General features: G+C 37.4%; 2 protein-coding genes across 6 annotated transcripts in view; both read right to left on the reverse strand.

Annotated features, from left to right (window-relative positions):
* TTC17 (tetratricopeptide repeat domain 17) overlaps positions 1-18216 on the reverse strand; it is a 140933-nt gene that overhangs the window by 11812 nt on the left and 110905 nt on the right. The window lies entirely within an intron of this gene.
* On the reverse strand, positions 15178-18037 carry LOC101024742 (peptidyl-prolyl cis-trans isomerase A). The gene is given in 1 exon segment (XM_009186265.4): positions 15178-18037. A coding segment is annotated over 1 exon segment (486 nt). The 5' UTR covers positions 15911-18037; the 3' UTR covers positions 15178-15424.

An 18216-nucleotide genomic window follows, 5' to 3' on the forward strand; every position in this document is an offset into this window, starting at 1 on the left:
GGAGTCTTGCTCTGTCACCCAGGCTGGAGTGCAGTGGCCGGATCTCAGCTCACTGCAAGCTCCTCCTCTCGGGTTCACACCATTCTCCTGCCTCAGCCTCCCGAGTAGCTGGGACTACAGGCGCCCGCCACCTCGCCCGGCTAGTTTTTTTGTATTTTTTAGTAGAGACGGGGTTTCACCGTGTTAGCCAGGATGGTCTCGATCTCCTGACCTCGTGATCCGCCCGTCTCGGCCTCCCAAAGTGCTGGGATTACAGGCTTGAGCCACCGCGCCCGGCCTCTTTGTGAGATTTTTCAAAAACTTACTACTTAAATTTATTTGAGAATTATAAGATCCTTCAGGTTTTCTTTTTGTTCTTGAATCAGTTTAAGTCCATTACATTTTTCTAAGAAACCATCTACTTTTTTTCAAATTTATTGCCATAAAGTTGCAATTATATGCTTTTCTTATCTCTTAATTTGATATAAACGTAGTTTTGTTTCACCCTTTTCCTTGACATTGAGTATTTGTACTTTCTTTTTATCTTAATTTTGCCAAAAGTTTATTTTACTACTTGTTTCAAAGAAACAACTTTTGGATTGTTCATCTTCTCTATTGTATCTTTGTTTTCTATTTCATTGATTTCTACATCTAGTAACAGAACTTAGGAATACACAAATCGAAAGCTTACAGCACTAAAATAAGATATAAGCAAATTCATAATTATTAATATAGTTGAATATTTTAGCCTCTCAATAACTTATAGAAGACCAAAAAAATCATTAAAACATAAACAATACTATCATGAACTTAACCTAATTGATACTTCTAAAATGCTCTACCTAACAAAAGCAGAAGACAATATTCCTTTCTAGTGCACATGAAACATTAACCAAGATAGGCCATATTCTGGCCCATAAAACAAGCTTGAATTAAGCTGAAAAGAATTCAAATCATACGAAGTATGTTCACTTACTACAAGAGAATTAAATTAGCTATCAATTAAAGAAAGATATCTAGCAAACACCCAAACAGTTGGAAACTAAATATCATACTCCTAAATAACTCATGGGTCAAAAAAATCACAAGGAAAATTATAAAGTACTTTGAATTGAATGAAAATGAAAATATGACAATTAAATTTGTCATAAGCTTACAGGAAACTTTTAGCACTGAACATCTACATTAGAAAAGAAGACAGGGATCAAGTCAATAATACAAGCTTACATTAAAACCCTAAAAAAAAAAAAACTATTAAAAACCTAAAAAATGCAAAGCAAATTAGGTCGTAAGCAAGCAGAAGACAAGGAAATTACAAAGATAAGAGCAGACATAAATGAAAGAGAAAACAAAAAGATAGTGAAAAGTCAGTGGATCCTCAAACTGATTATTTAAGATCAGTAAAACTGGCCAAGCATGGTGGCTGTAATCCCAGCACTTTGGGAGGTCACAGTGGGCGGATTGCTGGAGCTCAGGAGTTTTGAGACCAGCCTGGGCAACATCGTGAAATCTCGTCTCTACTAAAACTACAATAAATTAGCCAGGCGTGGGGGTACATGCCTGTAATCCCAGCTACTCAGAAGGCCGAGGCATGAGAATCGCTTGAATCCAGGTGGCAGAGGCTGCACTGAGCTGAGATCACACCATTGCACTCCAGCCTGGGCGACAGAGTGAGACTCTGTCCCCAAATCCCCCAACAAAAAAAAGTCAATAAAATTCATAAACTTCTAGTGAATCTGATCAGAAAAAAAAGAGAAAAGATACAAAGTACCAACATCAGGATTAAGAGAGGGTCTATTACCACAGATCCTACAGATAGTAAAAGGATAAGAAAATAATATGAAGAACTTTATGTCAATAAACAATTTAAATGAAATGAACAAGTCCCTTGAAAGACACAATTGCCAAAGATCACCAGAGAAGAAAGAGATAATTTGAATAGCCCTATATCTATTAAAGATATTAGAGCTATAATTAAAAACCTCCCACAAAGAGAACTCTAGGACCAGATGGCTTCACTGGCAAATTCTACCAAATATTTAAGGAATTCTCTACAGACTTTTTCAGAAAACTAAAGTGAAGGAAACACCTCCAACTCATTAAACAAGGTCATTATTATCCTGATACCAAAACTTCACAAAAACATTGTAATAAAAAAAACCACAGACCAATATCCCTCATGAACATAAACACAGGTACAAACTGACTGACTTATCCAAAATAGAGGGTGTTTATATCGACAGATTTGTAATTTCTAACTGTAGATCTATCTTTCGTTTGCTTTACATATTTTGAGGGTATTTTATTGAATATGTATAAGTTTAGAATTGGTATATCTTTCTGGTGAATTAAACATTTTATCATTATGTAGTCATTCTCTCTACTCCTAATAATTTTTGTTTTGAAATATATCTTGTTCAGGTAATTAATATAACTATGCCTACCTCCTTTTTATTAGTTTGTACCTGGTATTTCTTTTCCAACTTTTTAACATTTCTATTATGTTTTAGGTGTAGTCATAAAAATATGTAGTTCCTTTAAAAGTTTTCCAATTCGACATTATTGTCAATGCTATATTATAGATAATTTTTTATTTGTCCAGATTCTTGAATTTTTTTTTTTTGCGTTTTCTTGTATTGATTTTTTTTTGGCTCATCCTCTTCTTATTTCATTATTTTATCCTCATAGGTTTTAGATTTGTGCATTCTTTTAATGATACCCTTACATTTTACTGTAAAAATTCAACAAAGTCTAAACAAACTATTTGCTATTTTGTAGTTCTACTATAATGTATGTAGGTATGGATTTCTTTTTATTTTTCCAGCTTGGAATACATGGTACTTCCTAAGTCTGTTGATTCATTTGTCTCCTTGTCTCTATAATATTCCATGTAAATTTTTTATGAAGCTTGCAATTCACTATTTAATTATGTCTGATTCATGTAACCCATCAACTGAATATCTGACTTACACAATTTATTTTAGTTTAAGATGTGCTAATTTGCCTTTTAAATTTACCTACTCATTTCTGATGCTATTTGTTTTCTCATCTTTGTAATCACATCATTTAAATGTTTTATAATGAAAAATTTCAAGTATATACAAAAATAAAGGAACTACTTTTTTTTTTTTTTTCTTTTTTGAGGTGGAGTCTCGCTCTGTCACCTAGGCTAGAGTGTAGTGGTACAATCTTGGCTCATTGTAACCTCTGCCTCCTGGGTTCAAGCTATTCTCCTGCCTCAGCCTCCAGAGCAGCTGGGATTACAGGCCTAAGCCATCACACCTTGCTAATTTTTTGTATTCTTAGTAGAGACAGGGCTTCACGATGTTGACCAGGCTAGTCTCCAACTCCTGACCTTGTGATCCACCCACTTCAGCCTCCCAAAGCCCTGGTATTACAGGCATGAGCCACCACGCCAGGCCTGGAACTACTCTTTTTAAAGTTGCACTTCTGGCTGGGTGCAGTGGCTCACACCTGTAATCTCAGTAATTTGGGAAGCCAAGGTGGGAGGACTGCTTGAGGCCAGGACTTTGAGACCAGTCTGGGCAACATAGCGAAACTACATGTTTACAAAAAAATTTAAAAATTGGCTTGGTATGGTCCATGCCTATCATCCTAACTACTTGAGGGGTTGGAAGATGGGGCAGGGAGGATGTGGCAGGAGAATCACTTGAGCACAGGAGTTTGAGGCTGCAGGGAGCTATGACTGTGTCACTGTACTCTCGCCTGGGTGACAGATGGAGACCCTGTCTCTTTAAATTACATACATAAATAAACAAAACAATATAATGAACCCTCACGTGCTCATCATTCAGCTTCAACACTTATCAACTCATGGCCAGTGTTGTTTCATCTATACCCTCGTCCATGTTAATGTGAAGCAAATTCTAGATTTCATATAATTTCACCAGTAAATTCTTTAGTGTGTGCCTCTAAAAGATAAAAACTCACGTTTAGAACATAAGCTTATCTACATTATGCCTAAAGAAGTGAAAATGATTCTTTAATATCATCAAGTATTCAGTTGGTGTTCCTATGTCCCCCAAGTGTCTTACAAAAGCTTCGTTTTGCTTTTACAATTTGAATCACAATCTAAATGAGCTCCATACATTGTAATTAGCTGCTTTCTCCTTAAATCTGTTGTGATCTCTGAAGTCCATCTTCATTAGTGTTTTTCTTTACAAATTTATTTTTGTAGAAGAAATAGGGTTATCTGTCCTGTAGGTTTCCAGCATTAGACTCAGCTACTGCATCCTCATGGTACCATTTAATGTGCTCCTTTGTTCCCTGTTATTTCTTGTAAATTGTAATTAGACAAGTGACTGGTTTAGATTTAACTTTTGGGGGAAGAGTAGGGACAAAACTACTTTATAGGTAGGGATGTGTACTTCTAATGATACGTACTTACTATCTGGGTGTCTCTATTTGAGATGTTAGCAGCCAGTGATGATCACTGCCGAAATTCATTAAGGGTTACAAAACTGTAATATTCTAATGTTACCACTTTCAGTTTATTAATTGGAATATTCCTAGAGAGACTTTTCCTCATCAGTTACTTACTCCCTCAAAAAAATTAATTTAGAAAAGGAAGGATACATGCTTTTTACTTTTAATTATATCTACATTGAAAAAAAAAAAAAACTATTCCCATTTGTTATGGTTTGGCTGTGTCCCCACCCACATCTCAATTTGAATTGTATTTCCCAGAATTCCCATGTGTCGTAGGAAGGATCCAGGATGAAGCAACTGAATCATAGGGGCTGTTCTTTCCCATGCTATTCTCGTGATAGTGAATAAGTCTCATGAGATCTGATGGGTTTATCAGGGGTTTCCGCTTTTGCTTCTTCCTCATTTTTCTCTTGCCACCGCCTTGTAAGAAGTGTCTTTTGCCTCTGCCATGATTCTGAGGCCTCCCCAGCCATGTGGAACTGTAAGACCAATTAAACCTCTTTTTGTTCCCGGTTTCGGGTCTGTCTTTATCAGTAGCATGAAAACAAGATAATACAGTAAATTGGTACCAGCAGAGTGGGGCACTGCTGAAAAGATACCTGAAAATGTGGAAGCGACTTTCAAACTGGGTAACAGGCAGAGATTAGAACAGTTTGAAGGGCTCAGAAGAAGACAGGAAAATGTGGGAAAGTTTGGAACTTCCTAGAGACTTGTGGTGTAGCTTTGCCAAAAATGCTGATAGCAATAAGGACAATAAAATTCAGGCTGAGGTGGTCTCAGATGCAGATGAGGAACTTGTTGGGAACTGGAGCAAAGGTGACTCCTATGTTTCAGAAAAGAGACTGGTGGCATTTAACCCTGCCTAGAGATTTGTGGAACTTTGAACTTGAGAGAGGTGATTTAGGATATCCGGTGGAAAAAATTTCTAAGCAGCAAAGCATTCAAGAGGTGACTTGGGTACTGTTAAATGCATTCAGTTTTATAAGGGAAACAGAACATAAAAGTTTAGAAAATTTGCAGCCTGACTATGTGATAGAAAAGAAAAACCCATTTTCTGGGGAGAAATTCAAGCCAGCTGCAGAAATCTGCATAAGTAGCAAGTAGCCTGATGTTAATCCCTGAGACCATGGGGAAGATGTCTCCAGGCCATGTCAGGGAACTTCACGGCAGCCCCTCCCATCACAGGCCCAGAGGCCCAGGAGGAAAAAGTGGTTTTGTGGTCTGGGTCCAGGGTCCCCATGCTGTGTGCAGCCTAGGGACTTGGTGCCTTCTGTCCCAGCCACACCAGCCGTGGCTGAAAGGGGGCTGACATATAGCTTGGGCTGTGGCTTCAGAGGGTGGAAGCCCCAAGCCTTGGCAGCTTCCATGTGGTGTTGAGCCTGCAGGTGCACAGAAGTCAAGAATTGAAGTTTGGGAACCCCCACCTAGATTTCAGAAGATGTATGGAAAGTCCAATTAAACCTCTTTTTGCTCCCAGTTTCAGGTATGTCTTTATCAGCAGCAAGAAAATGAATTAATACACCATGCATTCTCCAAGGTACAATTATCACTGCAAATTCAGTAGTTTAATTGTACGTGATGCATTTCATTCACTGCAGTTATTATCCTCCTGTTGCTCAAACTGTCTTATGTCTGGCCAACGGGACCCTATTCAAGTTCACTCCAAATTCTTTTGATACAACCTTTGTTGTCATTGCCAGCTTCCTTGCTTTCCCAGACTTGGTAGAAGCTTTTTCTCCAAAGAATACTGGCTCAAATACATGGTAGAAGCTATTTCTCCAAGGAATACTGGTTCACCTAGATTGTGACCTTTAGGTACCATTTTCCACTAAAATGGAAGCTAAAGTCCACAATCTAGAGACTAAAGGTGCTTATTAATACTGGACCTGTCACTACCTCTAGTTTTTTCAGCAAATAAAGCTAGGACGTTTGTATTTTAAAAATGATAAAACACATCAGAATTTGTACCAATATTCCCAATTCAGGACCACAGGTGTTAACATCATCATTCTCACATCTGTATCTCCTTTCATCTCTACCGAAAATTCCAGTTCTCAACACCAAAAAAGAACTCATTCATTTCACAATACATACACTTAGAATCTCAGAAGAATACCATCAATATCATTAACAACATTATTGAAAATAGTACAGGTTGAGTGTACATAATCTGAAAATCTCAAATTTGATATGCTCCAAAATCTGAAACTTTTTGAGCACCAATGTGATAACCGAAATGCTCATTGAACATTTTGGACTTTCACATTTGGAATGCTCAAGCAGAATAATGCAAATATTCAAACATCCAAAAATATCTGAAATTGAGGCTGGGTGTGATGGCTCACACCTGTAATCCCAGCACTTTTGGAAGCAGAGGTAGGTGGACTGCTTGAGTCCAGGAGCCTGGGCAACACAGGAAAGACCTTGTCTCTATTAAAAAAAATTTAAAAATTAGCCGGGCATAGTGGCACATACCTATAGTCCCAGCTGCTTGGGAGGCTGAGGAGGAAGAACTGCTTGAACCTGGGAGATCATGGCTGTAGTGACTGGTGATCACTCACACCTTTAGCCTGGGCGACTGCTTTCCTTATAAAACGGAATGCCTTTAACAGCACCCATGACACCTCTTGAATGCTTTGCTGCTTAGAAATTTCTTCCACCAGATACCCTAAATCATCTCTCTTAAGTTAAAAAAAAAATCTGAAATTCAAAACATTTCTGGTCCCAAGCATCTTGGATAAAGGCTAATCAATCTGTAGAAGGTTTTCTTTGGTTCTTAGGGTAAATCTCATTAGGGATGTATTGTCAAATACAGTTGACCCTTGAACAACACAGGTTTGAACTGTGCAAGTTCACTTATACATGGATTTTTTTCAAAAAAAGTTAGACCAAGCGTGCTTGCCTCTCTTGCCTCCCCTTCCGTCTTCTTCACATCTTGTGCCTCTAATACCCCAGAAATAGCAAGACCAACCCCTCCTCTTCCCTTCCTACTCCTCAGGCTACTTAACATGAAGATGGTGAGAATGAAGACCTTCAAGATGATCCACTTCCACTTAATGAATAGTAAATATATTTTCTCTTCCTTATGATTTTCTTAATTTTATTTTCTATAGATTATAAGAACACAAAATACATATATAAAATACGTATTAAACGACTGTTTATGTTATCATAAGGCTGTCAGTCAATAGTGGGCTATTAAGTTTTTGAGGAGTCAAAAGTTATATGTGGATTTTAAACTGTGTAGGGAGTTGGCACCCATAACTTCCATGTTGTTCAAGGGTCAACTGTAATTGTGTTTTAAAGTCACTTGGAATAATTTCTCTTGAAAATTCCCCTTGGTATGGTTATACTACCAACTGAATACATGGGCTCATTTAATTTTAAGTAGAAACTGCCTTATTAAAAACTTTGTGTAATTGTGCAAAATATTTACTTAGTTTCAAAGTCAAATTGAAAAAAATAATGTAGATTCAAGGAACCTAGCTTCATTCCTTGTCCTCTCTACCCTATTTTCTTTCCTCTATGGAAAACCATTTGAAAATATTTTTAAGATTTAGTCTTCCATTTTAAAATATCTTTTTCTCTACATATATTCACTCTTCCCTTGCCATTTTTAAAAAAAGCTAAATAGTATCCTAAGATATTACTTTTTTCCACGTTTTCTCCTCCACTTGATATCCTGGAGATTTTATTTCATTGAAATGGTCCTTTTTCTTTCTGACAGCTGCAGAAGCCTCCACTGTGTGGAAGCTTCCACTGTGTGGATGTTCACACATAATGTATATCCATGGGGAACTTTTCATTTAATCCCTCCACTACTGCTGGGCATTTGGGTTGTTCCAATTTCCTACAGTTCAGGTTACAATAAACAGCCTCATTCATAAGTAGTTTTGTTTTAATGTTTTGCCAATGTATTTTTGGGAACAGTTACTAAAAGCAGAATTGCTGGCTAAAACTGTAAATGAATGTATAATTTTGCTATATATAGTCAATTTCTTCCCTGTAAGATCATCCATTTCACTTTTTTTTTTTTTTTTTTCCAGACAAGAGTCTCACTCTGTTGCCCAGGCTGTGCAGTGGTGCAATATTGGCTCACTGAAACCTCCGCCTCCTGGTTCAAGTGATTCTCCTGCCTCAGCCTCTCAAGTAGCTGGGATTACAGGTGCCCACCACTACATCCGGCTAATTATTTTTTTTTGATTTTTAGTAAAGACAGGGTTTCACCATATTAGCCAGGCTGGTTTTGAACTCCTGACCTCAAGTAATCAGCCTGCCTCAGCCTCCCAAAGTGCTAAGATTACAGGTGTGAGCCACCACCCCTGGCCCATTTCACATTTTTATTAGCAATGTATGGCAGTGTGTTTCCCCACAGTCTAAGAGGTTTTGTCTTATCAAACTTCTGATTTTTTTCCAGTGTAATGGGTGAAAAATATCTCAATGTAGTGTGGTTTTGATTTGTTCTTTTTCTAGCTTTTTGAGATAGAAGCATAGATCACTGACTTTCATCTCTTCTCCTCTTTCTGTTTTAAACTAATATATCAATTTAGGATATAAACTTCCCTCAAGTATTGCTCTAACTGCATCCCACATGTGCTGATATACCATATCTTTTATACTGTATTATACATTTCAAAATATTTTCTAATTCCCTTTGTGTTTTCACTGACCCATGGATTATTTAGAGGTGTACTGCTTAATGTTACCAAAATAGCTAAAGATTTTTTTTTCTTTTTTTTTTTTTTTTTTAGATGGAGTCTCGCTCTGTCGCTCAGGCTGGAGTGCAGCGGAGCGATCACAGCGCACTGCAACCTCCGCTTCCCAGGTTCAAGCGATTCTCCTGCCTCAGCCTCCCAAATAGCTGCGATTACAGGCAAACACCACTACGCCTAGCTAATTTTTGTAATTTTAGTAGAGAAGGGGTTTCACCATGTTGGTCAGGTTGGTCTTGATCTCCTGACCTCAGGTGATCCACAGGCCTTGACCTCCCAAAGTGCTGGGATTACAGGCTTGAGCCACTGCGCCCAGCCTGGAGATTTTCTATCTATTCTTTTGTTTCTGATCTTTTTTTTTTTTTTAGCTTAATTCCACTATGGTCAGAAAACATACTGCAAATGTTTTAAATGTGTTAAAATTTAACTGAGGCTTAATTTATGACTCAGGTTATGATCAAGATGGCAAATATTCCATACGCCTTTTTAAAAATGAGTAGTTTGTGATAGTTGAAATCAACTTATAGAAATGTCAGTTAGGTCAAGTTTGTTTTTTAGTAAGATGATTTATATTTTTACTGATTTTTTTCTCTGCTTAATTCTATTACCTATTGAGAGGTATGTTAAATTCACTAAGACTGCAGATTCATGTTTAATACTTGTTATATAACTTAAAATTATGCTATTAGTTATATATAAATTTACAATTTTCTATATCCCTAGTGGACTAATCATTTTATCATTATGAAATGTCTGTCTTTAACCGTAGTAATGCTTCTTACCTTAAATTCCATATTGTCTGATATTAGTATAGCTACATCAACTTTGTTTTTACTAGTATTTGCATGATATATCTTTTTTCTTTTCTGAGGTCACCCAGGCTGGAGGGAAATGGTACAATCATAGCTCACTGCAGCCTCAAACTCCTAGGCTCAGGATTTTCCTGCCTCAGCCTCTGGAGTAGTTAATACTATGCTTGGCTAGGTTGGTTTCTTTGCTTTTTTAAGTAGAGATGGTCTCACTATGTTGTTCAGGCCGGTCCCAAACTCCTGGTCTCAAGCAAGCCTCCTGTCTTGGCTTCCCAAAATGCTGGGATTATAGGCATGATCCACTGTGCCTGGCTGATATATCTTTTTAAAATTTGTTTAATTTCAACTGTTGCATATTTATATTAAAAAGCCCATAATTTGGTTCATATCTGAAAGCCCAGTTGATAATGTCAGTACTCTACCTGGAGTACTTAGTCCTTTTATATTTATTCTAATCACTGATATATTAGGTTTATCTGTCATTTTACTATTTGCCTTCTATTTCACACATTCCTTTTGTCCTCCTTTGTCTCTTTTTAAAAATTAATCAAATGTTTATTCCTTTTCCTTTAATTATACACGTTTTGCTATTCTTTAAATGGTTAGCCTAGAGATTGCAACTTGCATCTTCAACCTATTACATGCTAAAAATATGTATTATTACTTTAATTTCACTACTTCCTTGATAATGCTAAAACCTGGCACTTTATCCATGAATACTCATGGGAAGTTGATCTCATGTTAACCTTTTGGCTATGTTCCCTGGGAAATCTTCCCCTTGTGGAAAGGGATGAAAGCTGGAGAGAAACTTATGCTGAGAAGTGGTCCACTCCTCTCCACTGTCCATAAAACAGACTTGACCAGAAACCAAGCTGCAGCTGGGCTGGTTGGCAAAAATAATTTTGCCTTGGTGCAGCTGATGCATTAGGCCAAACTAAGCATTGATGACTGGCTGGGGGAGGGAAGGAGACAAGCACAGGACTTGAGAGTTTATGTCTGTGACTGAGTCTGTGATAGGACAAAGGGGGTGGAGCAGCCGGCTGGCTCTGACCAAGCTGAGTTGCCTGCTCATCCAATGAGCACGGAGTAATGTCTACGAGCCTCTACCTGAGGCAGCGGGGGACAAAAGTAAAGGAATTACTCTGCAGCAGCCCACATAATTACATAGGACTATGTGGTAACCTGGCATACAAGCTGGTGCAGTGGCAATGGCAGCAGCTTGGTGCAAGTCTAGGGCCACTGGTGGAGCCCTCTGAGCTGCAGCCTGAGTCGCGTCCTGAAGGTTCTGATAGCGTAGATGGATCAGATGGATTTAACCCTAAAATAGAGTCTGGTCAATGCCATCTGCAGACAGTTAGTGACAATTAATGTCAAGGTGAACTCAAAAACTCCCTAAAGAGACAATTAAGAGATGGGCTTTTGAAGCAATAATAAATAATGACTAGTATTTTAAAGGTTGAAGCTATGAGAACATACCTTTTGCAAACAGTAAACAGGAAAGGGGCACTTTTACTGTGTTATCACTGCCATTGAATAAGGCATTGGTTTCAACTGTGGTCCATGGGTCAGCAGTATCACCTGGGAATTTATCAGATATGTAAATTCTCAAGCCTCGCCCTAGAGCTACTGAGCTAGGAAGTAAGTCATAGGGCACCAACAATCTGTGTTTTAACAAGGCCTCCAGGTAATTCTTATCTACCCTAAAGTTTTAACTCAAGGTACTGGAAGTTAGTCCATGAGCCTAAAATGGAAAACAATGTTGGATTAAACTTCTAGCTTTATTTCACTAAATATCTAATATCTGTTATGGGTAACATATGGTAAAAAATAACACTGGCTGGTAAACCTATCTGGACTGAGATGATTGTGAATAAACTACAAATACCTGAAGAAAAGCCACAGCTTTGAGCTTCTGAGTGTCAGGGTTCTTGTAGCCAAGCCATGTTCCTCTCCAGGACTCTCTGCTCAAGGGGCTATTATAAAAGATGTTGATTCTTTTTTTGGAACTTAGGGTATCTAAGCTAGGGTAGTTCTCACAATTAATACTTTGATTTGTTCCCTTCTACCTGAACTGACGCTTGGCAGAAAATGCGGGTGGGCAGAGAATGGCCCCTGGACTAAGGTGCGAGCTATGTGAGGGCTCACTCTGGGGGTGTCCCTGAGGCTGCTGCAGCGGCATGAATGTGAAATGTCTAACTGGTCCTAGGACTATCTAATGTGGTCTGTACGGTTCCCTTCTGCCTTTTATTGTTTTATTATTATTGTTATTTCATTTTTATTTCAGTTCCCATCTGCCTTTTATTGTTTTATTATTGTTGTTACACATTTTTACTTTAGAAGATGTTACTGTCCTCGTTTTGTAAAGCCATTCTCATTTCTGTCTCCTCGAACATTTACCCATTCTGTGGCTTTGTGCTCTTTCCTATACTTCTGAGCCTCCATGTGGGATAGTTTTCCTTCTGCCTGAAAAAACCCTTTAGTGATTTTTTAGTACAATCTGTTGGTAACACACATCTTCCAGCTTTTAGTGGTCTAAAATCTTTATTTAACTTTCATTTTTTTAAAGTGAGGTATAACTTACATAAACAAATGCTCAGATCCTAAGTGTAACATTCCCTTTTGACAATTAAGAAACAGTCAAAGACATAGAAATATCCGACACTCCAGAAAGTTCTTTCATGCTGTATCCCAGTCAACACCTTCCCCCATGAAGTAATTACTGATCTGATGTCTATCCCTATGTTATTTTCCCCTATTCTAGAATTTCATGTAGTTAGAATCATTATGCATTTTTTTGTGACCAACTTCTTTTGTGAGAATAATATGAGATTCATCAATGTTGTGGATGTTGGTTCTTTTTTGCTGAATAGCATCCACTGTCTCAATAGAGCACTCTTTACCTATTCTTCTATTGATGGGCACCTCACTGTTACCAGTTTTCTTGGCTGCTGTAAATATTTTTTTCCAAGTATTTTGTGGACATACGTTTTCATGCCTCTTTGATAAATTTCTAGCAACAAAATTACTGGGTCATGTATATATAACTCTTTAATAAACCGACAAACTGTTTTCCAAAATAATCATATTATGTTCTATTCCCACTAGCAATATATGAAGGTTCCAGTTGCTCCACATCCTCTCCAACATTTGTCATTGTCTGTCTTTTTCACTGTAGCCCTTCTAGAAGGTATGAAGTAGTATTTCACTGGGATTTTACTTTTCATTTCTAGATGACTAATACATTGGGTACTTTAAAAATATAATTACTACACATATATCATGTTTTGTGAAATGCCTATTCACAAAACTCACCTTTAAAAAACTGCATTGTCTTTTTAAAAATTACTAAATTGTAGTTCTTTATATATTTTGAACTCAAGTCCATCAGATATATGTATTGTGAATTTTTTAAGTCTGTGTGTATTTTCTTAAGTGTCTGTTGAAGATAAATTTTATTTAAATTTTTTTTTTAAGCTGGAGTGCAGTGACACAATCATGGCTCATTATATCCTCAAAGTCCTGGGCTCAAGCAATCCTCCCACCTCAGCCTCCTCTGTAGCTAGGACTACAGGCATTGCTGGCTAATTTTTAAATTTTTTGTAGAGACGGGGTCTTGCTATGTTGCCCTGGTTGGTCTTGAACTCCTGGCTTCAAGTAATCCTTCTGTCTTGGCCTCCCAAAGTGCTGGGATTGGAGGTGTGAGCCACCATGCCCAGCTGAGAAACTGTAATGAAGTCCAACTTATCAATTTTTTTTTTCTTGTATAGTTCATGCTTTCTAAGAGGTCTCTGCCTACACCAAGAACTTAAAGAGAATATCTTATGTTTTGCTCTGGTAGCTTTATTGCTTTAGCTTTACTTTTATGTCTATAATTTATCTCAAGTTGATTTTTGTGGATGATGTGAGGTATGGGTTAGGGTTTTTCTTCTATATGCATATCCATGAGTTCCAGACATATTTATTAAAGAGATTTTATTTCCTTCATTCAAATGCTCTAGTGCCCTTTGAAGAAATCATTTGACCATATTTGAGAAAATCATTTGACCATGTATGTAAGGGTGTATTCTTGGCCTCTCTCTTCTGTTCCACTGTTCTGTTGGTCTATCATTTTGCCAATAACACACATAATGATTACTTAATTTGCTTCATTTTTAAAGGATATTTGCAGGGTACAGAGGTATAGGTTGGTGCTGTTTTCTTCCAGCAATTGAAATGTCACTCTGTTGTCTTCTGGTTCCACTGCTCCTGCTGAGAAGTCAGCTGTCGGTCTTGGACATTTCAAAGTGAGTTCTTTTCTCTATCTTTTAAGATTCTATTCTGTCTTTTGTTTTCGGCAATTTGTTATGATGTTCTAGTAAGGCTTCTTTGTATTTATATCTGTGGATCACACACTTTCTTGATTCTGTGAAATAATGTCTTTCATAATTTTTAGGAAATTCTGAGCCATTACCTCTTCAAACATTGCTCCTGCCTTGTTCTCTCTCCTCTTCTCCTGGGATTCTGTATGTTGGATTTTTTTTTGGATGTGACCCACATGTCCTTTATTCCCTTATCTCCCCTCTGCCTCCACAAATTCCTTTATGTCTTTATAAATCAGTCTGGATATTTTCTAATAACCTGTTTTGACCTATCTTTCATCTTTTCTGCTGTGACTAATCATCTGGTTTACTGTTCTACTTGTTATTGTAGTGAAAACTCATAAAATTTATCTTAACCATTCTAAGTATATGGTTCAGTAGTGTTTAGTATGTTCACATCAGGTAACCAACCTTCAGAACTTCTCCATCTGGGAAAACTGAAGCTCAATATCCATTAAACAACTTTTCACAGCCCCTTCCTCCCAGTTGCTGGCAACAATCATTCTATTTTCTGTCTCTATGAATATGACTACTCTAGATACCTCACATAAGTGGAATCATTCAGTATTTGCCTTTTTGTGACTGGCTTATTTCACTTACCGTAATTCCTCAAGATTCCTCCATGTTGTAGCATGCGTTGGAATTTCCTTCCTTTTTAAGGCTGTATTCATAGTATGTATATCCCATATTTTGTTTATCCATTCATCTGTGGATGGGCACACAGATGGCTTCCACCCCTTGGCTACTGTGAATAGTATGGCTATGAACATGGATGTGCAAATATTTCTTTGGAATCCTGCTTTCAGTTCTTTTGGATATATATCCAGGAGTGGAACTGCTGAATCATATGGTAATTCAATGTTTAATTGAGAAACTGTGATACTGTTTTCCACAGTGGCTGCATCTTTTTTTTTTTGTTAGTTTTTATTTCATAATCATAAACTTAACTCTGCAATCCAGCTATATGTGGAGGGATATAATGAAAATGTAGAACTCAAAGAACTGCAGTGAGAATACAAATACTATAGGATACTGTGAGCAAATGGGGTGGAATGGTGCTCTCCTGAGCTACAAAAGGAAAGGTCTGGTGGTTAAGATAAAACAGAAGTGAAATTTATTAGAGTTGTCTGCAGTTGGCAATGGTGATCTTCTTGCTTGTCTTGCCATTCCTGGACCCAAAGCATTCCATGGCTTCCACAATATGCATGCCCTCTTTCACCTTGCCAAAGATCACATGCTTGCCATCCAACCACTTGGCCATGGCAGTGCAGATGAAAAACTGGGAACCATTTGTTTTGGGTCCAGCATTTGCCATGGACAAGATGCCAAGACCTGTATGCTTCATAATAAAGTTCTTATCAAATTTATCCCCATAGATGGACTTGCCCTCAATGCCATTATGGTGTGTGAAGTCATCACCCTGGCATATAAACTCTGGAATAATTCTGTGAAAGCAGGAATCTTAATAACCAAATCCTTTGTCTTTATTGTTCAGAGTGTGAAAGTTTTCTCCTGTCTTCGGAAATGTGTCTGCAAATAGCTGAAAGATGTCTCCCAAGGGCTTGCTGTTGATGATGCTGAAGGGCACAGTGGGGATGACCATGGCCTAGTGACAGGGGCTGTTGGGGGGCCGCAGTGTCTGCAAAGCCAGCTGCATCATTTTATATTCCCACCAACAATGCACAGGTGTTCCAATTTCTACATCCTTGTCAATGCTTATTAATTTTATTTGTTTTAATAGTGGCCATCCTAATTGGTGTGATGTGATATCTCATTGTGGTTTGATTTGCATTTTCCTGATGATTTGTGGTATTGAGCATATTTGCATATGCTTGTTGGCTGTTTGCATATCATCTTTGGAGAAATGAGTATTCAAGTCCTTTGTATATTTTTTAATTGGGTTATTTTGTTTTTAAGTTGTATAAGTTGTTTATATAATTTGGATATTAACCCTTTATTAGATGTGTGACTTGCAAATATTTTCTCATAGTCTGTAGGCTGTCTTTTCACTCTAATAATTGTGTCCTCTGATACCCAGAAGTTTTAAATTTTAATATAGTCCAATTTGTCTATTTTTACATTTGTTGCCTGTGCTTTTGTTGTCATATCCAAGAAATACATACAATGTCTTAATGCTTTTTTCCTATGTTTTCTTCCAAGAGTTGTACAGTTTTAGGTCCTACACTTAGGTCTTTGGACCATTTTGAGTTAACTTTTGCATATGATATAAAGTAAGGGTCCAACTTCATTCTTTTGCATATGAATATACAGTTTTCCTAACACCACTTGTTGAAGAGACCATCTTTTCCCCATTGAATGGTCTTGGCATCCTTGTGGAGAATCATTTGACTATATATATGAGGGTTTATTTTTGGGCTCGCCATTGTCTAATTTGATTTTATACCCATTGATTGAGTTCTTAATTTCAGTTATTGCAATTCTCAGCTCTAGAATATCCATTTGATTCTTTTTATCTTCCACAAGTTCCAATTATCTGGGGGGAAATTTCCCTTTTACTTATTTTCTCCTTGTCTTCTATTTTCTTGAACACATTATCATTGTTATTTCAAGTCCTGGTCTTAACTCCACAGCCTGAATCATCTGTGGGCATATTTCTATTGTGTGCTCTTTCTCTTGGTTTTCAGTCTCATTTCTTGAATGTCTAGTATAATTTTACTAAAGGCTTGACATTGTGTCTAAGAAGGTGTCGAGGCTCCATATGATGTTATCTTCTAAAGAGAGCATTCATACATTCTTTAGCTTGGCAAATAGACAATAAACTTAATTCAATAGCTGACTGAATTTGGGCTGCTATGCCATTGTGTAAAGGCTACAGTTGGCAATGGTGATCTTCTTGCTGGTCTTGCCATTCCTAGACCCAAATTTCACTTACCCTTAGTTTTGTCCCTTCATAAAAGGCACAAATCTCCAGACTTTCCAAATGAAATCCCGGGATAGTCATCAAAAGCCTCTTGCCCTCAATGCTGGGTCTTGAACTCTAGTACTAGTCTCCTAAAAACGGTTTTTCACAGCTTTCTACTTGGCTTTCTGGTCTCCTGTGTTTTGTAGCTTCAGAATTTGCCAATGTATTGTGAAGAGTACTAGGCTCACATCTGTCTTTCCCTTCTCAGCAGGATCTTAGCCCTTCTAGTATTCAATCTTATTTCTCTAGCCCTGCATGACTTCTAAAGGCTGTTTTTTTCTCTGCCTAGATCAGCCTCCTGTATTGTAGCAGATCATTCTCTCTTTTTTAAAAAAAGCTTGCATTTCCATCTTTTTCCTCTTTATAATTCCGTTTGGCTATTTTCCATAATTTTCTGCTTTCATTTTCTCTTCTGCTGCACCTAGTCCATTTTTCTAAGATTGTTGAACTTCTTCCTTCCTTGTAAAAAACTCCTTAGAAATTAGGTTTAAAATTCCTTTATCTGTAATATAATTTGAAAATACTGTTCCTGGCTTTTCATTTTGTCCATTGTGTTTATTTGAAATGCAAGTTTTTTAAAAAAATTAAGTTATTCATCTTTTTCCTTAGTGTATATGAATTTTGAGTCAATTAGGAATTTTTCCCTATATCCAAGTTACAGAGAAATTCCCATGCATTCTATTTGTCCTTGTATGAAGTCATTTTGTTACACTTATTTTAATCTCTGATCCATTTAAAATTTATCTTGGTGTGTAGTGAAGGAATGGATGTAATTTTTTTTTTTTTTTTTTTGAGATGGAGTCTCACTCTATTGCCCAGGCTGGAGTGCAGCAGCATGATCTCGGCTCACTGCAACCTCTGCCTCCTGGGTTCAAGTGATTCTTCTGCCCCACCCTCCTGAGTAACTGGGATTACAGGTGTGCACCAGCTAATTTTTTTGTATTTTTAGTACAGACAGAGTTTCAACATGTTGGCCAGGCTGGTCT

The sequence above is a fragment of the Papio anubis genome, chromosome 12 (assembly GCF_008728515.1).
Source record: "Papio anubis isolate 15944 chromosome 12, Panubis1.0, whole genome shotgun sequence".
In the NCBI taxonomy this organism is placed as follows: domain Eukaryota; kingdom Metazoa; phylum Chordata; class Mammalia; order Primates; family Cercopithecidae; genus Papio; species Papio anubis.